The 24,093-nt window shown below is 40.4% G+C and overlaps 1 protein-coding gene across 1 annotated transcript; it reads left to right on the forward strand.

Annotated features, from left to right (window-relative positions):
- Nucleotides 1–362: 362 nt before the first annotated feature.
- Nucleotides 363–17,021, forward strand: LOC308079614 (sodium- and chloride-dependent GABA transporter 2-like; the record flags this gene model as incomplete). Its single annotated transcript, XM_080421165.1, has 14 exons — nucleotides 363–495; nucleotides 2,505–2,639; nucleotides 3,651–3,791; nucleotides 4,139–4,220; nucleotides 4,884–5,016; nucleotides 6,897–7,031; nucleotides 10,205–10,308; nucleotides 10,743–10,867; nucleotides 11,596–11,708; nucleotides 12,054–12,191; nucleotides 13,765–13,867; nucleotides 14,316–14,416; nucleotides 15,110–15,280; nucleotides 16,869–17,021. Exons 1-14 carry the CDS (start codon nucleotides 378–380, stop codon nucleotides 17,019–17,021), a joined length of 1,752 nt encoding a protein of 583 aa, XP_080277291.1. The 5' UTR covers nucleotides 363–377.
- Between the last annotated feature and the right edge of the window lie 7,072 nt (nucleotides 17,022–24,093).

A 24,093-nucleotide genomic window follows, 5' to 3' on the forward strand; every position in this document is an offset into this window, starting at 1 on the left:
ATAGCCGATCTACAAGCTCACAATGGGTCGCGATGCGACGCATTGTAGCTTGTAGATCTGCTATTTTCAAAAGATTTTTATGCATTTTAATACATTTGAAAACTTTGTGAAATGGGACATTCTGCATAATGAGTACTTTCTACTTTTGGTACTTTTAAGTACATTTTGATACCAATACTTTTACTACTTTTACTTTTACATTTTGAATTCCTTTTACTTGTACTTGAGTACTTCTACATTGCAGTATTGATACTTTTACTTAAGTAAAGAATGTGAGTACTTTTTTCCACCACTTGGCAGGAGACGCTGCCAGTGCAGGCCTCTCCAATGGCTCAGTCCGACCCAAGCAGCAGGCTCTGCCGCCGTCGGAGCAGAAGATGGAGGAGAGAGGACAGTGGGGCAATAAGATCGAGTTCATCCTCTCTGTGGCCGGGTCCATCATCGGACTGGGCAACATGTGGCGCTTCCCCTACCTCTGCTACAAGAACGGCGGAGGTGAGGGACTTTACTTTAAAGCTGCACTCTGTAACTTTTCTGTTCTACCCCTGGATTTGAACCTTGGGGTCTCCTGCACAAGTGCTGCCATTTTACCGCTGAGCTGAGCCTGCCTGCTTGCTCTGGGGAGATTTTTCAATCTGCTTTGATTGAAAAATTGTGTCAAAGCAGAAACAGGATCTAAATGTCTCAATAGAAGAGCAGGGAGACCAGATACAACCACTCCAATTGTATAAGTTATACAAACAATCATACAGATTGGACAAAATGACATTTTATTTACTAAAAAAGTTACATAATACAGCTTTAACTCTGAGAGGGGTACATTTTGGTCCATTTGTACCCTCTCAGAGTTATAGACCAACTAAGAGCCTGTTTGGTTCCATTTGTACAATCCTGACTGAAATTAACAGTCAGGATTTTACAGTGTATGCGTTAATGCTTCATGCTCTGTGTGTGTGTGTGTGTGTGTGTGTGTGTGTGTGTGTGTGTATGTATGTTTGTACAATATATTCAGCTTATGCATGCATGCATACATACATACATGCATGCGTGTATGTAATAATGCATGTTTTGTGTATGTGTGTGAGTACGTGTTCAGTTGCATGCATGTATGTATGCATGTTCTTTTTTATGTGTATATGCAGGTGTTCATGCAGTATGCTGTATGCATATTAAATTCTATGTGTGTGTAAATTCACGTGTGCATGCATGAGTGCACGCATATATCTATGCATGCATGTCCCTGTCCACAAGTCATGTGAATAAGGAGATCATGGGAGATAGCGTGATTTGCATCGGTGATTCCCAACCTTTTTGTCATTTCAAGGGCCCCCAGTTTGATATGCATTAGGCCCCAAAAAAAAATACCCCTGGGAGGCCCCAGACCCCCACGTTGAGAACCAGCAATTTGCGTCACTCCAACAACACGAAACAAAGAAGAACTGAATAAAAGTTATTAGCAGAGTGAACGACCCAAGAACTTTGATCAGAGTAGTATGTGTGGGGGCGTGCTTGTCTAGCTGGTATGTCAGAACCCCCCCCCCCCCACACACACACACACACACACCTATTCTCTCTGTGTGTCTCTGTGGGGTGGCTGGGAGTCAGGGGTCAAGGGTCAAACGGGGTCAGACAGCTGTTGTTGCTGGATCGCACAGCGTGGTGGAAATCTGAGCGCTCTGCACATCCCGAGCCGCCCAGAGTCACTTTGGAACACACACAAGTTGCAAGAGAGCGTGTGTGTGTGTGTGTGTGTGAAGACTGAAGAATGATGATTATGTTTGTTACAAGTCTGTGCTACCAGCCACCTCTGTGGCTTGGGTTCCTCTGCTCTGACCCTCAGGGACACAGGTGACGAGGTAGATGGTTCAAACAGGTTTATTGCAGAGAGGGTCACGATGGTACAAGCCAGAGCAGATGCTGTCATGACAGAGGCTCTCTCCTCAGGGGGGGGGGGGACTGATTTATCCTGCATCAGTTAGATTGATGCACACAACAAGCTCAGAGTACAATTAGTTTGGATTCACGCCAGGTGTGAATGCTTAAATCAGCCATCATCGTCAGCACAGTGTTCTTCTGACATCTTTCTCGATACACATGGGCGAACATGTGTATTGTTGTATGGGCGAACATACAACATAACATTAAAACTGATCACTAATTCATTTTGGAAAAGCTATAGGAATTGTGTTCCAGATGTGCTTATTAAAGCATTTCTGCTTTCTTAGCTGACGTTTGTATGGCCAAAAGGGATGGTGGAGCCCAATAATGGGTCTATAGCCTCGGGATAATGTCAGTTGCAAAGATAATTGGTTTCAAAATAGCAAAGTTACCTGGTCCACAGAGACCACTGGACTGGTACTGCTGGTTTTCAACTCGACTGGGGAATGAATGCTACCAGTGTGGGTTCTGATAGAGTAGGGTAGAAAACTAGCAGTACTACAGGCCAGGCATTAAAGAATCCTGCTCTAAAGTCCACTTCTTAACTGTTCCTCTTTGCCCTCCAGGAGCGTTCCTGATCCCCTACATGATCTTCCTGTTCACCTGCGGAGTTCCTGTGTTCTTCCTGGAGGTGGCTCTAGGACAGTTCACCAGCGAGGGAGGCATCACCTGCTGGAGGAAGATCAGTCCTCTGTTTGAAGGTAGAACATTTACCCTTTCTGGTAGTAAAGGTGACTCTGGAAAGCTTGGCATCCAACGTGGGACTGGTGGTGATAGAAGCAGTTGTTTTAGTTTTGAGAGGCCACAGATTGATGAAAGTTGCTAACAATAAAATGTGATAACAATTTATAATCTAAGATGCATTCTTTAACTTGGGTTTAGAGGTGAATTATAATATAAGCATATTCTGAAATAGTTTTGGTCCTCAGCTCAGAATCTGCGAGTTTCACACAATCTCATTACTCTGAAATTTTTAACCTCATCCCTAAACTTAAAGTTACAATCTGTACGTTTTGTCTACCCGACACTAGGATAAATGTCTCAATGGAAGTGTAGTTAGACCAGTGTATATCAACCTTTTTTGTGCCAAGGCACACCTGGCATAGCCAAAAGATCCCAGGGCACACCTAGATATACGGTATATATATATATATATATAATTATATGTATATATATATATACACACACACACTAGGGGTGTGCCGATACACTAATTTCATGAAACAATACGATACGATATTGGGCACACAACTTCGATACGATACGCACTTTTTTATTATGAAATCATATGGGGGAGAAAAAAAGCAAATGCAAACAAATATTTCTGTTTTTGCATTATTCAGACATGCAAACTTGTAGCTTTTCAGCTTCCACTAGCCGTTTTGAATCCAAATAGGGCAATAGTGTGACACCTGACCCGAAAAAAAACAGCATGTTGTCACCCTTTTCACCTCGGGGCTGTTTGCACGCCTGATTATTATTATTGTAAAAAAAAAAAAATGATATTTTTTCAAACCTTCTTCAAACGGCGCGGCACACCTCAGCAGTAGCCCCGGCCCAAAATTGGGACGTTTGCCAGGGTTGATATACACTGAGTTAGACCACCTCCAACTCACTCATTAGCTGTGCACATTAACTGTTGGATATCATGTGTCCAGGCCTAGGTTATGGCATTATATCTGTGCATTAACAGTTGGATATCATGTGTCCAGGTATAGGTTATGGCACGCAGGTCATAGTGACTCTCCTCAACTTCTACTACATCGTTGTGTTGGCCTGGGGCATTTTCTACCTGTCCTTCTCCTTCACCTGGGACCTGCCCTGGTCCTCCTGCAATAACACATGGAACACAGGTGAGACTTCAGTTATATGAATTCATGATATAGTTTTAACTATAAACATGGAGTTAAAAGGGTTCCAGACTGGCCATAGTCTGGATGATAAATGATACATTCACAAAAAAATAACATAGTTATTGACGGATTTCAAAAATATTCAGGAATTTTGTTCCTTATCCTGCTGGCAGTCTGCATGAGAAATGTGATCACTGTGGTGGTTTGCTAAATTAGCCACAGACAAATAGACACGCACACTCACACAGGGGCGAAAACATAATCTCCCCCTGCCCTGTACTGTGTACAGTAATGAGATCCATGTGTGTGGAGATGCATTGAATGACAGCTGGGCTTTTCCCCCTCAGAGAACTGCGTGGAGTTTATAAGGAGACAGGACAACGTCACAATGGACCCGAACGCCACCTCACCTGTCTTGGAATTCTGGGAGTGAGTTTTCCCGACGCCTAACCTCTACCTCTACCTCTACCTCTACTACAGTTGTTCTCAAAGTGGGATTCCCGGGGCCCCCAGGGGTCCTTGGCGGGCGTTCCAGGGGGTCCCCAGCTAAATGATTTATAGTTAGGAACCATTTGCACACTCTCAGAGTTAAAGGGTGATATTTTTAAGTGATTAGATTTGTAATCATTACTATAGTATTTGTTCATTAACAGTGGGGTCTCCCTATTTCTTCAGCTAGTAAACAGAAAATACATTTTCAGGTTGGGATACCAATTGTATCCATTCAGAAGAGAGAACCCCACAAAGATCATTTATCAGCGTTCCATTTCCAGTTCCAATTTCGTCTGCTCTTTTTTTGTTTTGTTTCATCACTCCCAATTTCACTTGTTTATCCTGTATCCTGTATGAGTTCTCTCTCCTGAAAAAACTTTTTTTATTTCATATTTTACAAAGAAATATCCCATATCACTTGAACCCTAGCATTCTGTGGGTAACAATCACCGTAAATAGCTGTATATCAGCTATTTTCAGCGAAGACATGTGCCGTAGAGGGAAACAAGAGCAGACTAAGCATTAGTTTACTAAGTTATATTAACACAACTGCACTCTGTTCCTCTCTCTCTTTCTCTCTCTCTCTCTCTCTGTGTGCAGGAGGAGAGCTCTGAGGATATCCCCAGGCATCGACCACATGGGCTCTCTGAACTGGGACTTGGCGCTGTGTCTGTTCATTGCCTGGGTCATGTGCTACTTCTGCATCTGGAAGGGGACCAAATCCACAGGGAAGGTGGGTAGGGGGAGGGTAGCAGGTCTCCAGCAAAATAATCACATCCTCTTATGTGGTGTTATGACAGTGAAACCTTTTAATTGGATGACATCCGGGTTCCTGTTCTTCTTGTCGTTGGGATCAATTGAAGGCTACACAAGTCAATCAATATCCAGTGCATGTGATTACCCATCTAGAAAAGGGATTGAAGTGGGTTTTGCATAAACCTTTGGCTCAAAACATTGAATTTAATTAAACGTTCTTCTAAATAACGCCATAAAAATGCTATAAAAGGCCATCTACTGTACACCACTACAACTTGTTTTAAACATCGTAATAGTTCTAACTCAGGTGGATAGCAGAGTCCACACCACAACTATAACAGCAACAGTGGTGAACGATATAGATATAGTTATAGTGCTTTGTGTGGACGGTCCTTAAGCTTTTTTTTTTTGTTCAAGGTTTTTTGAATTTTTTATTTTCACATACAGGTCTATAACAAAGGGCATACAAAAACAGTGAATGTATGTTACACCTCCCACCCCCCCAAAGTTCCCGCTCCGAAAGAGCCACAACCCTGGTATCTCATTGTACCATTAACACAAAGGATAATACAAACAAATAAGACACAATTGCAATGAAAAATTAAAACAAGTCAAAAAATAAAAAATAAATAAAGTATACACAGTAGAATATATATGTCACAGGTAAATTGGCATTCCAGGTAAATTGGAAGGGGAGCGCTTGTTTTTAGGCGTGGGGCGGGGCTGCGAGGCGGGGCTTTTCGAGACAGGGTTTTTTACGCGAGGCTCGCGAGGAGGAGGAGGAGGAGGAGGAGGCGCGATGCAGGGCTTTGATACGAGGCGGCGCGAGGAGGAGGAGGAGGAGGCGCGAAGCGGGGCTTTGATACGAGGCGGCGCGAGGAGGAGGAGGCTTTGATGCAGGGCTTTGATGCGACGTGGACCGCACGTGATAATAGTTATAATTGTCCATGACGGAGGCATGCCGACTCAGCAGAGCTTGAGGCCGAGGAGGCGCGAGTGCCCGCGCCGACCGGCCGAAGGTCTGCTGAGTCGAATCAGCGCCGTCCGAGTTGTAACCTGATAGGGGGAGAATAGATCTTTTTATGGGTTACTATCATACAGTCTATGGTTAACCAGTGTCCACGACGACACACATGTGTGCGTGTGCATGTGTGCGTGCGCATGCACACACGAACACGCGTGCGCATGCACACACGAACACGCGTGCGCACACATGTGCATGCGTGTGGATTCAGTGTGCATTCATTGCCCTCTAGCGTTGGTTCTACAGAATTGCCTGGGGGGCGGTGAAAACAAGCGCACCTTTTCCAATTTACCTGGAATGCCAATTTACCTGTAACATATATACTATTAAAGAAAGATTTTAAATGAATTTAAAAAAAGGACGGTCCTTTAGCTTAATCACTTTTTTTATTTTTTATTTTTTTGTATTCATTTGTGACAGTGAGGTGAGAGAGACAGCAAAGAGCCTCGGGTCGAATTCGAACGCGGGTCAGCTGCATGAATGACTGTAGCCTTATTAATGTAGCATGCACTTTTACCAGGTGAGGTATCCTGACCTAGCAATCATCTTTCAAAAACGGTGGTGTCAGTAATGTATTAGTGTAAACATGTGTTATTATCAGTAATGTATAATGTTTATCATCATCAAACTCACAAAGCAACGCGATGCAATGCATTGTGAGCTTGTAGATCTGCCATGTTTGCTCCTTTTCCACAATGAGACAAAATATGAATTAGGACATTCATTTATGAAAAAAATATAAAAAGGTGAAATATGGAGATACAAGGTTTCTCCCTGACTGCGAGCATATACAGTACATGTGTGTGTGTGTGTGTGTGTGTGTGTGTGTACAGGTGGTGTATTTCACCGCCACGTTCCCGTATCTGATGCTGATTGTGCTGCTGGTGAGAGGACTCACTCTACCTGGAGCCGCCATAGGAATCAAGTTCTACCTTTATCCTGACCTGGGAAGACTGGCTGATCCACAGGTACCATCACACCCAATACAGACAGACAGACAGACAGACAGAAACAATATCAAAATGCACTAGTGGCAATACACAACAGTATACACCATGGGTCTTCAACAGGGGTCCGGGACCCTACTTGAATTCATGGATATTTTTTGTCGCATTCCTAAGCCAAAAATTTGATGACCAGCGGACTGGTAGTATCCATGAATTCAGGTCTCCATGGAGTGACTAATCGATAGGAAAAAATGTCATTTTGGGGGTGAATATCCCTTTAATCTGAAAACCAATTTTATACAATATGTAGTGGGGGGGTCCCTGCTTCATCTCTCTCGCACCTAAAGGGTCCTTGGGCTGAAAAAACGTTGAAGACCCCTGGTATACACCAAAAGCGGCGTTCAGCAGTTGTTTCCGGATTGTTCTGCAACCCCGTGGGCGAGGGCTCACCAGATGCAGGCATCCCAGGGTTCTGTTCTGTTCTGTTCTGTGCGGTGCTGTGGGGACGGTGTCGTTTGTGTGTGAGGGCCCATCTGCCGCTCCATGAAAGAGTCCCGGACCACAGGGTTCACCCGGAGGGCCCGGACCCACCGCTGGGCCCGCAAACAAAAAAAATGAGAGATGCCGGTCAGCTATTCGAGAGACGACCCCCTCCACAGTCTTAAACTGGTCCCGGCCGGCTCAGAACAGACACGAGACCAGTCAAATCCTCCGTTAGTTTTGGACCCTTACTGGTCCATTTGGTTCCATTTGTACATTTTCCGAGTTACGTTAACACTGAAGCCCCATCAAGCACCTTCTCATTCAATATAACATGGTAACTTAACTTGTACTGATAGGTCAGTTTTTATGCATAAAATGCAGTGGTGGAAAGTAACTAAGTACGTGTACTCAAATACTGTACTTAAGTAAAGTTTTGAGGTATTTGTACTTTACTTGAGTATTTCCAATTTCCAATACTTTTACTTCTACTCCACTACATTTCAGAGGCAAATATTGTACTTGTACTCCACTACAATTATTTGAAAACTTTATTCACCAGTTACTTTGCAGATATAAATTATTACATTATAAAACATACATTAACCACTTTAGTCCTATTTTATACATAGGCTATTTGAAGATAGCCGATCTACAAGCTCCCAACGCGTCGCATCGCGACACATTGTGAGCTTGTAGATCTGCTATTTTCAAACATTTCAGTACTTTTACTTTTGGTACTTTAAGTACATTTTGATACCAATACTTTTGTACTTTTACCAAATTTTGAACACCAGACTTTCACTTGTAACAGAGTACTTCTACATTGCAGTAGTGATACTTTTACTAAGTAAAACATTTCAGTACTTTTTCCACCACTGATAATATTTATAATGTTAGGGCTGTTAGGGAGTTATGTGATGTCAAAGTGATCTTTAAAATATATATATATCCATTTTCTTTTACACAAAGCATTTTCACACGATTGCTTTAATTTGAACATATCCCTTTAATTTCATTTTGCAATGCTGCCCAGATACAGCAGAACATTTAGATAGAATTCTTATTTTCAACTGAAATTTCTTTGAACATTTTGACCTATAATGACATGCCAAAAATAGGGATGCCAGGTTGGACGTGGTTAATCAGTAGTGAACCACAAGATGCCTAAGCTCCTAGTGTCATATTGGTTTGTTGGGTCAGTGATTACCTGAAGTTAATGAGAAGATGAAAACACTCCACACGTGGATCATTCTGCATACAAACACATACAATAATACACGTGTTACAAACACACATTGCCACGTTTGCATATAATTTACATCAGTGGTTCTCAAAGTGGGGTCCAGGGGGTCCCTGGAATTAATGTAATTATTATTATCTCTGTCTAGAAGTTATCCCAATGAGAGAATATACTGTATAAGAATGATGATTCAGATCACAGGTTTCTCCACTGTTATCTCCTCACTTACAGTATAGACAGTTGTAGAATTCTGTACTTAATCTGATCGAACAAAAATATTCTCTTATGGGGTCACTGGCACAAAATGGTTTCAAATAGGGGGTCATATCAACACATATCAATTTGGGATTCCTTAACATGAAAATGTTTGAGAACCACTGGTTTATATTAACCAGAACGTGGGTTCATCATCATCCTCACCTTATCATGTAGCACTGAAACGGTTCTTTATGCATTCTTTCCCAATTCAGTGGTTCCCAAACGGCAGTGGTGGAAAAAGTACTCAAATGTTTTACTTAAGTAAAAGTATCAATACTGCAATGTAGAAATACTCTCTTACAAGTAAAAGTCCGGAATTCAAATTGTACTTGAGTAAAAGTACAAAAGTATTGGTATCAATATGTACTTAAAGTACCAAAAGTAGAAAGTACTCATTATGCAGAATGTCCCAGAATGTGCAGAAGTTTTCAAATGTATGAAATGTAAAAAAATCTTTTGAAAAAAGCAAATCTACAAGCTCACCATGCGTTGTGAGCTTGTAGATTGGCTATTTTCAAATGGCCGAAATGGTTAATGTTTGTTTTGTAATAATAATCAAAGTAACTAGTAACTAAAGTTTTCAAATAAATGTAATGGAGTAAAAGTACAATATTTGGATCCAAGATGTAGTGGAGTAGAAGTAAAAGTACTTAAAGGTAGGGTAAGTGATATATATATATTTTTTTGTTAAAAAGGTTAAAGTACTATATTCTGATAGTAATCATTTACAGAGCGTTTGCTCGGTCACAGGGGTCTCTCCAGCTCTTTAGTAAACAGAATATAGTACATTTTCAGGTAGGTGACAACATTTAAGCCAATCAGGAGAGAGCACTGAAAATACTTTTTCTGTTTAATAAAGAGCTGGAGAGACATGGGAGACTCCTTATATGGACAGGACACTATGGTGTGCCGTGAGACAAGTCCATCGGTGCCGTGGGATTTTGTGACAATCACACATTATTATTTCAACATATGCAACTATGCAAAATGTTATGAATTATCTTTTAATTCACTATATCAGTACTTTGGGTGCACTCGTTTCCCAATACAGAGGCACATTCTAAAAATATTTTTTACAGTTTAAAAAAGAAAACCGAAAATAAAGATCTATGAGCTTGTACATCAGCTATTTTGAATGCACGTGTGTCTTGCCCATGGGTGTGCCTTTGGCTCAAAAAGTTTGAAAGCCATGATGTTTATTATGTGTGTTTAGGTTTGGATGGACGCCGGCACTCAGATCTTCTTTTCGTATGCTATCTGTCTGGGTTCTCTCACAGCGCTGGGCAGCTACAACAAGTACAACAACAACTGCTACAGGTAAACACTTATATCAGGACATGGCTGTTTCATTATGGCATTTTAATTAACCACATGAAACCTAGCCTCTCTATTATGAAATTCGTAGATACATTCGGAACATTAAAAAATTGTAGATCTACAAGCTCACAACACGGCGCAACGCGACGCATTATGAGCTTGTAGATTGCCTAAGAGATTTAGTGTTGAGGGGGGAAAAAAGAGCAGGCACTGGGGGACCCAGGTCAACTAAGTATATAGGGTTTAAGGGAGAACATTAAAGCATTTTTACAGACTGGATGTAATGTTTCTATATATTTTAGAGGAAGTGAACAATGACAGGCAATATTATTTATTAATGTATTCATTTCAAAATTAATATAAACCATTTTGGAAATGAACTATTCCATTGCTGGCTTGCAATTGTTTAACAACAAGAAACTACTGTTTTCCAGAGACTGCGTGTCGCTGTGCGTCCTGAACAGTGCTACCAGCTTCGTGGCGGGCTTTGCCATCTTTTCCATCCTGGGTTTTATGGCGTACGAACAGAACGTCCCCATCTCAGAGGTAGCAGAGTCCGGTGAGTCACACGACAACCCTAGAGCGACCAGGACAGGCCATGATTCTAAGACTTTGAAAGCTCAAATAAGGCTTTAACCCTAGCAGCCATATTACAGGGGGAACATTCACCAAAAATAGCAGATCAACAAGCTCACATCGCAATGCGTTGTAAGCTTGTAGATTTGCCTCTAAATCGGCCTCTAAAGTGCCAAGTTTCTTTTGCACGTTGCCAGTAGGTCAACTAAAGGCGTCTACATGCTCCGTCCGGTGTCCTTTCTGGAACTCTTCGAGCTGCCAGCTGCAGTTGTTGCTGGGCAGATTTATTGATCAGATTACTGAGTGGGCGGGTTCTGGCGCTCAGAACACACGAGTTCGGTGGCAGCATGTATGGGCACTTGTCTGTCTGAAGTTCTTTTGGACAGGCCAGCCAAAAGAAAGTTTGGACGTTGGATGGACTATTTTGAAGCATGTGACTACCTTTAGTGCCTTCATGATTTTTTTTCCCCACATGTGTTTTATTTCTTTGGATATTTGACATTATGAATGGAAGTCGAGGACGCTCAGATCGGGCTGAAAACGTGCCCAGATTTCAAGAGGACTGACTCGGGACTCTTTTATTTGAATGTGTTCTTCTTTCCTGCACCTGTTTTGGATGTGCATAAATCTTTAGCAATTTGAAGCTTTTTGCCATTTGAACGGTTTCCTTATATTTTCAATCAACTGGTGATTTGTCCTGTCTTCATTCAGGTCCAGGGCTGGCGTTCATAGCCTACCCTCGTGCTGTGTCCATGATGCCATTCTCTCCTGTCTGGGCGGCTCTGTTCTTCATCATGATCGTTTTCCTGGGGCTGGACAGTCAGGTATACAGCCTTACATCATTGTTTCTCAAACATTTTCATGTATTTGGCTGCGGACCCCATCTGATAAATGGTTATTTTCTTATGGTTCCCCCATAAGAAAAGATCATTGTGGTGTTAAAATATTTCTATATTATTCCGCATTTTTCACAAAGTTTACAAGTGGTATGACAATCAATTTCTCCCCTGAGCAAGCAGGTGTGCTCCATTTGCGCAGTGGTAAAAGTGTTTTAGCACTTGTGCGGTGGCCCCGGGTTCGAATCGCCGGAAAGGACATTAATGTTACAGAGTGCAGCTTTAAGTGGCGTTAATATGGTTTTGAAAGTGTGTTGTTGTGTGTGTTGTCAGTTTGTGTGCGTGGAGAGCCTGGTGACGGCCATCGTGGACATGTACCCCGAAACATTCCGACGCAAACACCGCAGGGAGCTCTTCCTGTTGGTCGTGGCGTTCGTGTCCTTCCTCATGGGCCTTGTCATGCTGATGGAGGTAGGGGCCACACACTTACACACATATTTGCATTATAACTATCAGTGGTGTAAAGTAACCAAGTACATTTACTCAAGTACTGTACAATTTTGAGGTACTTTTACTGTATTGGAGTATTTCCATTTGTCTATACTTTTACTTCTACTCCACTACATCTGACAAATATTGTACTTTTACTCCACTACAATTTTTTTAAAACTTTAGTTACTTTGCAGATATAAATTATTACATTATAAAACATACATGAACCACTTTAGCCTTATTTTATACCTAGGCTATTTGAAAATAACAGATCTAAAAGCTCACAACGCATCGCGGCGCATTGTGAGCTTGTAGATCTGCTATTTTCAAACATTTTTGTACTTTTACTTTTGGTACTTTAAGTACATTGTGATACCAATATATATATATAATATCCGGTGAGTTACTCAAGGAAATTTTGAATTCCGGACTTTTACTTGTAACAGAGTACTTCTACATTGCAGTATTGATACTTTTACTTAAGTAAAACATTTGAGTAGTTTTTCCACCTTTTGAGGACATCAACATTTTAGGATGGCGATAATATGAATGCCATTTGTACAATTTCTTTGCCCTTTTAGTTTTAACCCTAACCCTGAAGCCCAAAATAGCCATTGTACAAGCTCACAACAGGCAAATGCATGAGCAGAGCGTGCACGCGCGCGCACACACACACACACACACACGCACACGCACACGCACACGCACACACTCGTGCACAACTAGCTGAATGCACGCACACACTTCCTGTGGCTGGGGCTGGGGGTCACACCTGGGAGGTTGTGGGAGTATAATCCCTGTCAGGATTCTCTGTTCTGGAGAAATAAACTGTTCATGCAGTTCTGCACAGCTGCCCTCCAGAGCTCTCTCTGCAGCGTGTTTGTAGGAGAGGATTTTTAGAACCTGCTTTTGGCATTTAGAGGGGATTCCAGGGGGTTGTTCTCTTTTCTTTTCAATTCGTCACATCAGGAATTGAGGAACAGCGTGAGACATTCTGCCTAAGAAATTAGATTGATCTCGAATTGTTTGATTCCCAAACTTTCTTGTCCCGAGAGGGAGTTTTGGGGCATGATATTTGCTTGATTTGTAGTATTTATATGCTTTGTTTTGTCTTGATCTGTTCTGTCCACTCCTACGCACTTTTAACACTTTCAGAGTTCAATGAACACTCTGGACTGTGCATACTGTAGAGCACGGCCGATGCCAGATGTATGGGTCTGAGACTTATTCTGTTTTTGACCATCGATTGCTGATGTATTGACCAATATTTGTCAAAATATTTTCTAATCAATTTTAAAAACTTAGAGTTGATTAAAGTTTCAATTTGAGAACATTTAACTTGTAGGCAAACAAATCAAATTAATTCATTAATTATTTAATTGATTAATAATAAATAATGTTCAGAAATGGCCAATCTGCAAACTCACAACACAACACAACGATATATGGGTTGGGCTCAAGTATACCGAAAACAGAAGCATTTATTTATTTATAAGTATTTACTGTATTTCTGTCCTTTAAAATACTCTGTCAAATCTCTGTCTCTTTACAGGGTGGAATGTATGTCTTCCAGCTCTTTGATTACTATGCAGCCAGCGGCATGTGTCTTCTCTTCATGGCCATCTTTGAGACCGTCTGCATTGCGTGGGTCTATGGTAAGTTGACCTATAGTCCCATAGGTCCTTAGAAGCACCAATTCCATTAGAAAAAAAAGTAGTTTCAGGTAGGTTTTGGTGGCGCTTATTGATGGTGTTTTTTTATATATATATTCTGTAATATAATACTTGACCGTTAGATATATTACTCATTCAAAATGAAAAGATGTTAAACATAAAGAAAAAAAAGGAAGAACTTTATCGACAATATTCAATGCACACTAACTCCGAAGAGGAGAGGAAGATTGGATATTTAAGCCTTGATTAAGCCTCATGATGAAATTAAATTAAGCTATTATAATGAACACTCCCTCTTGCATAATAGGGATTGCTCATAAAATGGTGGCGTTATCACTTAATTATCACCTAAGACGTGGATTTAAGTCACGCAAAATAGGGCTCCCGTGTTGTAAGTCCTGTCCTTGTTTCTCTCCGTCTATTTTGCCAGGTGCGGATCGCTTTTACGATAACATAGAGGACATGATTGGCTACAAACCAGGACCTTACATCAAGTACTGCTGGTTGTTCTTCACCCCAGCCACATGCATCGTGAGTGTCAACACAACACGTCGCATCACGGCGGGTTGTGAGCTTGTAGATCTGTTATTTCTGAAAAAATATATTTAGTTTTTTATTTGTCATATATTTTTTTTAATCTTCCCAAAATAGGGACATCAGGGTTTATGTGATTAAAGGCTATCTAATTCCAGTGGTGGAAAGTAACTAAGTACATGTACTTAAGTACTATGCTTAAGTACAATTTTCAGTTACTTTTTACTTTACTAGAGTATTTCCAATTTGCAATACTTTTACTTCTACTCCACTACATCTCAGAGGCAAATATTGTACTTTTACTCCACTACAATTATTTAAAAACTTTAGTTACTAGTTACTTTGCAGATATAAATTACTATATTATAAAACATACATTAACCACTTTTAGCCCTATTTCATACATACGCTATTTGAAAATAGCCGATCTACAAGCTCACAGCGTGTCGCATCGCGACACGTTGTGAGCTTCTAGATCTGCTATTTTCAAACATTAGTACTTTTACTTCCGGTACTTTAAGTATATTTTGATGCCAATACTTTTGTACCTTTACTCAAGTAACATTTTGAGCACAGGCCTTTTCCTTGTAACAGAGTATGTTTATATTGTGGTATTGCTACTTTTACTCAAGTAAAATATCTGAGTACTTCTTCCACCACTGTCTAAATCCTCCCCCCCCTCCCCTGCAGGGTACCTTTGCATTCTCACTCATCAAATACACGCCTCTGAAGTACAACAACGAGTATGTGTACCCGTGGTGGGGCTACCTCGTGGGGTGGCTGCTGGCTCTAGCTTCCATGCTCTGCATCCCCATGTGGATGATCTACAAAATCAGCATCACCCAGGGGACGCTCAGAGAGGTGACCGATCATCCACTATACTTTACAAACTGCCGTCATTTCATTGTTTATTGTTGTTTGTTTATTAGGATTCCCATTAGCTTTTGCCATGACACAAGCTAGTCTTCCTGGGGTCCGACACAGTCAAACATTTTAACAGAAACGTTCATTACATCAACTTTACAATCACTATAATCTAAATAACAAGACCAGGAGACTACTGCCAGACCCAGACTTCACATGACGTGTCAGCCTGTGTCTATGCCCATGTATGGACGAAAGGGGGACAGACTTTTATGGCTGGGACACACGTCGTGCCCCTTCTATGCCCATGTATGGACAGACTTTTTTTGGGGACAGATTTTTTTTTGGCTGGGGCCGGAGGACGAAGTGACCATGCCCATGTATGGACGAAACAGGTACAAAGCGTCATGTAAGCCCGACCCCTTGGGTCTGGCAAAAATAGAAAATAAAAAATGAAAACTAGTAAAACTAAATCACTTATAATACATTAAACGTTAGGCTTGTTTGCATCAGGTGTTCTTTTAACTTTTTCTTAAAGGTGAATTTTGTGTTTGTATTAATTATGCACTTAGGCAGTTCCATCCTATTACAGCTCTATAGATAGTAGAAGATTTGTGAAGATTTGTTCTTGGTTTAAGTGTTACCAGATCACCTGAACTGGCTTGTCTAGTCATATGGTTATGTTCTCTTCTCTTATGGATCGTACCTGGTCAAAGAAATACTGGGGTTTTTGGTCAGTTAAAACATGTCTGAAAAAGGTGAGAGTGCGTGAATGTAATCTATTCTCAACTGTAAGCCAGATTTCTGTGTATTTCTACAACATGTGTCTGCTTGGAGCACTGGAGAGCTAATCTGGCAGCTTTGTTTTGAGCTGTTTGCATTGTCATGGGCAGATAGGGGGGAAGGATGTTAAAACATCTCTTCTGGATCCGAAGAGCAGGATGACGGCTTCCTCTTCTTGTCTTTTACCAGGGGGAATTACAGTTTATGTAGCATTGGAATATTGTTCAAGGTTCTGCTTTATTGGTACAACTTGAGTACAAGAATCCTGGTCTCTATACTGCCTCCCCCTGGTCAGCCGGGGCGCCTGATGGAGGGGAAAGGAACTGGTTGGAATAACGTGTTCCTTCCACGCGCTACGTCCTACCGGGGAAACTCCCCCCCTGTCAGGTGATAAGAAGCGGCCTACTCACTCCTCATGCATTGAAGGAAGCATGAGCTCAGATTGGGGCTCTCCCCAGGCTGGCAGAGGGAGAGTGGCACCCAGGATTACAAGCTTAGGCAATTGGCCTAAAAAAAAAAGGAAAAGGTTTTGCTCTTTTTTTCACTCTTTCTTTTGGAAATCTTTTTATGGTTTTATTATTATTATTGTTGTTGTTAAAAATACGTTTTACTCTTATGTACCTGCATGTTTTTCGTGAGGGTACCTACCCTAGGGGACACGGGGAGAACATACAAACTCCACACAGAAAGGCCCTTTCTGACCTTTTGCTCTTTTAGACAAAATATCATTTGTTTTGAAGGATCGGTATCGGTGTTGCAATATTATTCAGTACCACTAATTGTTTTTTGTGTGTGTCTATAGCGTGTCCAGCTGCTCATCAAGCCATCTGATGACTTACCCAAGACCAAACGGGAGCAGGAGAGGATGCTGGCCATTTTTGCTCCTGAGGGCGATGGCACCGCAATGAACAAAAACGGCTACTTCCCCGTGTCTGAGAAGGACTCCAACATCTGAGGTTCCACTGATGAAACTGATGAATTTTTGATAGCCTCACAAAATGACAGTCTTCAGCACTTCAAACCCTAGCCTCCTTCCTGAAGCTGACTGCGTGTGAAGCTCCAAAGAACCTATGTACCTTTCTCTCCTATCCCTCCATTGTCCTTTCTTTTTGAGAAGGAGAAAGGAGGAGACGATATGATATACACAGTATAGTAATCTGTAGTCTTAGGAAGTACTGGAATACATGTCAAGGGATTGGATTATTCTGATTACCACATGGACAAAACTACCTATAATATGTTACAGATACTGAAACAAAACACAGTGTTCAACTTTAGAAAAATAGTTAAAGGTAGGGTAAGTGATTTTCTTTGGTTAAAGTAAGTGTTAAATAGCTCTATATTCTGATAGTACTCATTGCTATAGAGTGTTTGTTCAGTAACAGGAGTCTCCATGTCTCTCCAGATCTTTATTAAACGGAAAATGCATTTTCAAGTCGGGATACCAATTTTATCCAATCAGGATAGAGAACTCAGTCAGGATACAGATTAAACAAGTGAAATTGGAAGTGATGACACAAATAAATGAGCGGACACAATTGGAACTGTGACACTATAAAAATGAAGCTAATAAATGGGTACTCTCTCCTGATTGGCTGAAATGTTGTCACCTACCTGAAAATGTATTTTCTGTTTATTAAAGAGCTGGAGAGACGGGGAGACCCCTGTGACTGAACAAGCACTCTATAGCAATGATTACTATCAGAATATAGAGCTTTAACCTTTTAACAAAAAACCTTTAATTACTTACTGGATTACAGAGAACCATATTTACTTGGAAATTGCTTTTTAAACTGTACAAACAATTTGTGAACTGGTATAAATATATTGTAAATGTATCTATCTTGTTAGTAAAGGATTTCAGATGAAGTTGAAAGAGGATGACATACTGTAAGTGACGACAATTTTAACAAGTAATTGGATTATATATAGGAAAGGGACCTTCCCAGCCATGGCAATGTGAAGAATCGAGAAGAGTTTTTTAGTATAGAATTTTATATTATATATATATATATATATATATATGTGTGTATATATATATATGTGTGTGTATATGTATATATATATATATATATATATATATATATATATATATATATATATATATATATATATATATATATATATATATATATATATATATATATATATATATATATATATACATATATACATATATACATATAAATTATCGTCACAATATCAACATTGAGATATTTGGTCAAACATATTGATATTTGACTTTGTCCATATGGCCCTGCCCTGGTGATTTATCACTGTCAAGTCTGCCTTGTCTCGCATAATAATACTGAGATTCTTATACAGGATTTATGGGTACAGTACTTTTCCCTTTTTTTTTTACAAGTGTCTCCCTATCACTCCATCATTGCACAATGGGTATTAAGACTTTGTATATTGTTATATTATTGCTATATGGCTCTAATAATTGTTACGTTTTCCTTCTCTTTTTACAGGAATGATGGTAAACTATTATGCTGTACAGTAGGCTTACAAATGAGAGGCTGTATGCTTGATGTTTCTAATCAATGAAAATGTGTTGTGATGTATACAAATTTTTCTAGATTATTAGCCTATCATACAACAGATATACGACTAACATGAAATGTGTACAATATAGTTAATTTTTTTTTGTGTATAACATTATATGACTGTACAAAGAAATGTGGATTGTGTAAGTACCTTTTGAAATAAATAACATGTACAAATTAACTTTATGCTGAGTACTCTTCTAATCTTATGATTTGATCATCTTATTTTTGTGATCATATCTAGGCTATATATAGTTTGTTTGATGTTTTTTTTAATTCAAGCTAAAGGTTAAAACATCTAACCTGAGCTTCACACATTTGTTTCTCAGCAACGTAGTTACTCAATACCGCCCCCATCTGGCAGAGTCAGGTTATAAAACATCTGCACACTATCGTTAAAGCTCTGGTGGTATTGATACATTTACTTAAAGTAAAACATTTGAGTACTTCTTCCACCACTGCTAATAATCCTAGCACAGGACTCAGGAGTATTCCATACCTGGGCAGAAAATATGACAAATAATCACAAGATATTTAAGTACATTATGGATCAATGATAAAATAAATAAATAAAACGTTAACGTTAAAATTGGTGATAGGGAGAGACAGCAACTGGATGTGTCCCTGTGGTAGGATTATTATTAGCTAGGTTGCTTCCATTGTCATTGTGGTCTTTTGAGAGCGTGTGTGTGTGTGTGTGTGTGTGTGTGTGTGTGTGTGTGTGTGTGTGTGTGTGTGTGTGTGTGTGTGTGTGTGTGTGTGTGTGTGTGTGTGTGTGAGTGAGTGTGAGTGTGAGTGTGTGTGTGTGTGTGTAAACAGTAAAAAGAAAAAAAAAAGAAAGAGAAATTAAAATAAACAGACCTGGGAGTAATGATTGTATTCTATTTTATTTTCCCTTGCAATATTCACAATGTCCAGATGAGGGCGAAAACGGCCATGGAATGAAAACGGATTGACTCAGGGCCATCAGCACAATGGTGGAAAAAGTATAGGGTACAGACAGACAGACAGACAGACAGACAGACAGACAGACCATAGAGGTATAATATAACTAGAGGGCGGATTGCCCCGCCGACAGACAGACAGACAGACAGACAGACAGACAGATGGATAGATAGATAGACGTTAACTGTCCTTTAGTCACTGACTGCAAGCTAATCCTCTAATTGGCTCACATAAGGTTTCCACCTGACAGCCAGTAGAGAGTATGCATGTGCGTCACTTTTCCACCGGGACACGCCCCCCCCCCTCAGCCAGCTGTGTGGCAAAACAATGCAGCGTGGCAGACACATTACCCATGATGCAACGCGCCATGACAAAAACACGAAAAACCAACAAATAAACATGAATAACAATACATTAAGGAGCTTTTCAAGTTCAGGATCAACGTTTCCTTGTATCTAGAAACTGTTGTTTGCTTTGTGAAACTTATGCAAATTATTGTGTATTTTGGGTTGCACCGTGCATATCAGGACCAGCCTTACTGTCACCTATATATATTCAGCTCAACCTGCACACCTATAGATGGGTTTCCGCGCGACGTCATCACAGAGCAGAGTCCGCAATCTGCGCATGCGCGGGGGAGAACGAACCGGAAGCGCCATTCACTCTATTGTTATTTTCGGGATTTAGATAGGCATAATGCTGCTATTATAGGCATAATAGGCATAATGCTGCTATTATATACAAACAGATCCAACTTCCGACAAATCATTTTTATTGAGTAAAGAAGATATTACAAACTGCATCATTTAATCTACTTTCATTAAACCTGGTGAAGACCATTTATTTTATGGGTAATAGGGTATAGGATATTTTTAGGGTAATAGCGCCCTCTACAGGCTCATCCCGCCACTGCGCGCGCATCATCCTCTCATGTTTACAAACAGGAAACCCATCTATAGGTTGGTAAATGATGATACCCCGTCTGACATCAGTTACCTTGCCAGTCCCTTGAGAAAGTGTGCCCTTGTTGACCTGGTATGGCTCTGACAACCCTGCCTGACAGGTGTAAGGAGACCTGCTGGGATTCTGATAGAGCATATGGACTGGTTGTGAAAGTTACTGACATTTCCCAATGATCTGATCCTTTCCATAAAACATTTTCACATTATTACAGTGGTGGAAAAAGTACTTACATTTTTTACTTAAGTAAAAGTATCAATACTGCAATGTAGAAATACTCTGTTACAAGTAATTCAAAATTGACTTGAGTAAAAGTACAAATGTATTGGTATCAAAATGTTTTTAAAGTACCAAAAGTAGAAAGTATGCATTAGGCAGAATGTCCCAAGTTTTCAAATGTATAAAAATCTTTTGAAAATAGCAGATCTACATTGTGAGCTTGTAGATCTGCTATTTTCAAATGGCCGAAATGTATATAGGTCGGAAGTGGTTAATGTATGTTTTGTAATAATAATCAAAATTTACAAAATAACGAACTAAAGTTTTCAACGAATTGTAGCGGAGTAAAAGTACAATATTTGCCTCTGAGATGTAGTGGAGTAGAAATAAAAGTACTGGAAATTAAAAATATGAAAGTAAAGTAAAAAATACCTCAAAATTGTACTTAAAGTACAGTACTTGAGTAAAATGTACTTAATTACTTTACACCACTGTTCATATAAGTATATATATATTTTAATGGTAATGCCCAGACTATAGACGATAGGGAAGGTGTGATGCTAAGTTGCTTTCTCATCAATATGTAACAAGAGTAAATTAAGCGTCCTATGTGAAAACTAGGATCACATTTTGGTAAGAGTTCCTTTATTAAATAAAGTGTATGCAGGCAGGCCTATTTGTCTTTGGAAAGACCTGCCTCAGTCTAAATAGACTTTTAAAAAAATCATGTGAAAACATTGTTATAGTGTCTATGGAAGCAATTTAATTAGAAGTTTTAAATGGTGGTGCTTTTATGTTCTTATAGTTCCAACTTGTATGATTAATACAATACATACATGTTGGACAATTTTACTGGTGCCTTGTCACCTAGTATTGTTGCACTATGAGAGGACGGCAGTGGGAATAAGTATTATACTTATCCTTAATACTTATCCTGCTTGGTATGATTCATATTGTGTTTGTATTTTTATAAAATGTCTAACAAAATCAATCAATCAATCAATAGATCAATCAATCAATCAATTTACTACCACTATAAATAAATACATAAAATTGGGTTATTTTAATTCAGTATTACTTGGTTAATACGAATTTAATTGGAAATCTGAAAGTAATATTATTTAACACCAGTGTCATGTGCACAGTACTCAAATAGTGTAACGACAAATAGGTTCTGAGAACCTTATCTGAACCCGAGCTGTATAGCGCATGGAAACGAATCCAGAAATTATGTCAACAAGGCACGGTGCGGTTCATAGTTCTTGTAGTCGAAAAGAGACTTTATGACGTCAGTTCAAGTTCATGTTTTATCATGTCCCAAACTAACCTGACTGCACCAGATGGGGCGGTATTGAGTTCACAGGTTCACAATACAGCCTCCAAGTGTGTGAAGCAAGCTTCTTCCATCTGGCGGAGTCAGGTTAGTCCCAAACTGGGCAATTTAGCTACCTCCACCTGCTTCCATTATTGATGGCACGAATGGAAGTAGGTACAAATGAGAATTTGTACCTACTGCAAGAATTCATATTCAGGATTTAGGGGATGAGAGCTGTCCGCTCTAATAGATGATGCTTTCTTAAGCACCTGCTGGTCATATATAATATGACTCAGACAGCTGAATTGTACCCCCACAATCTTGCTAGCCCCCTCACAACCCTGTTAAGGGCATTTTTCTGTCTAACGCCAAGGTTTCCATATAACATATGGCAGCAAAGGAAATAACAGACTCTATGAAAGCCCTGTAGAACAACATCATCAGTGACTTATTCACCTGAAATTTGGCTAGCTTCCTTAATCAGAAGAGGCGCTGCTGACCTTTCTTACACACCATTTCAGTGTTGAAATAAAATTTAAGACGATTGTCAATAATGGGGCCGAGATCAGCTCATCTATGACGTCAGTAGGCCATTGACATATATATATACTATGACATTAGTCATCTCTATATTTAGGCTCAGGATGACTGATAGACAGACGTGCCCCAGTGATAATCCATCATTTCAACTTTATTTCCTTTTTACAGACACTTACCTGTTTCCACTGGTATTGTTAGTCATGCATGGTACAGTAACAGTTTGTGTTGTGCGTGTGTGACATCAGACCAGAACTCTGGGCAGCCTATTTAAGGCGTGGAAATGACTGCACACTTCTACTTCATCAGAAATAGTCGGGAGGCACAGAAAGAGATAAAAAAGGAGAGTAGAGAGACAGGCATAATATTGCAGCTGCAATAAGACCTAAAATCCATCACAGTCCATGAATAGCTGCAGCTTTGAAGTGAAGTCCCAATCTTCTGAAACTCGGGTGTCCTGTCCTCACACCTGCGCCTTAACTTTCCTCCATGAACACATGAAGAGGAGCCACAACGACCCCTACCACCAAATGCTGAGGAATGGACACATCGCCTGGGCGGCCCGTCTGCAGATCACCATCTCTGTAACCTGGCAGAAACAAGGAAACACGGATGAACCGAGATCTTTCAGTCATCGACCGCTTACCGAGACCTTAACTCAGCCAGGAGACGTAAAGGAACATCGACTGTCTCGCGCCGGAAAGAAAACTCACGTGTGTAAACAGTGCTTTAGGGGTTTCAGTCAGTCGGGCCACCTGAAGAGGCACCAACGTATCCACGACGGAGAAAAACCTTTCCAGTGTCAACAGTGTGACAAGAGTTTCAATCAGTTAGATAACCTGAGGACACACCAGCGTCTTCACACTGGAGAAAAACCATTCCACTGTCACCAGTGTGACATGACTTTCAATGTGTTAGGTACGCTAAAGAGACACAAGCGTATCCACACCGGAGAAAGACCTTTCCAGTGTAACGCATGTGACAAGAGTTTCAGTCAGTTGAGTAACCTGAGGGCACACCAGCGCATCCACAGTGGGGAAAAACCTTTCCACTGCAAACAGTGTGACAAGAGTTTCAACGTGTCCGGCACTCTGACGAGACACCAGCGTATTCACACTGGAGAAAAACCCTTCCACTGCACTAGGTGTGACAAGAGTTTCGGTCGGTTAGACATTCTGAAGGGACATCTGCGCCTCCACCGTCCACAACTCTTGCTGAAATAACGCCAGCAAGTAGAGCAGTGGTTCTTAACCTGTGGGTCGGGACCCCCAGAGGGGTCCCAACATGATTTTGGGGGCGTCCCAGATGACAGTGAAGTGACCTTTTTAACACAAAAAAAAAGAAATGAAAAAGACCATTACTGCATCAAAAGTAATCAACAAACTATACTATAAACCGCAGCGTGCTTCTGGTTGTCTGCTGCTTTGTCTCGGTGACCATGCAGTGGCAGCTGTTACCTGTGGGGGAAGCACACATTTTCTCAGTGGTGGAAAAGTACGTAC

This window comes from Gymnoscopelus braueri (genome assembly GCF_963280865.1).
Source record: "Gymnoscopelus braueri genome assembly, chromosome: 23".
Taxonomy (NCBI): domain Eukaryota; kingdom Metazoa; phylum Chordata; class Actinopteri; order Myctophiformes; family Myctophidae; genus Gymnoscopelus; species Gymnoscopelus braueri.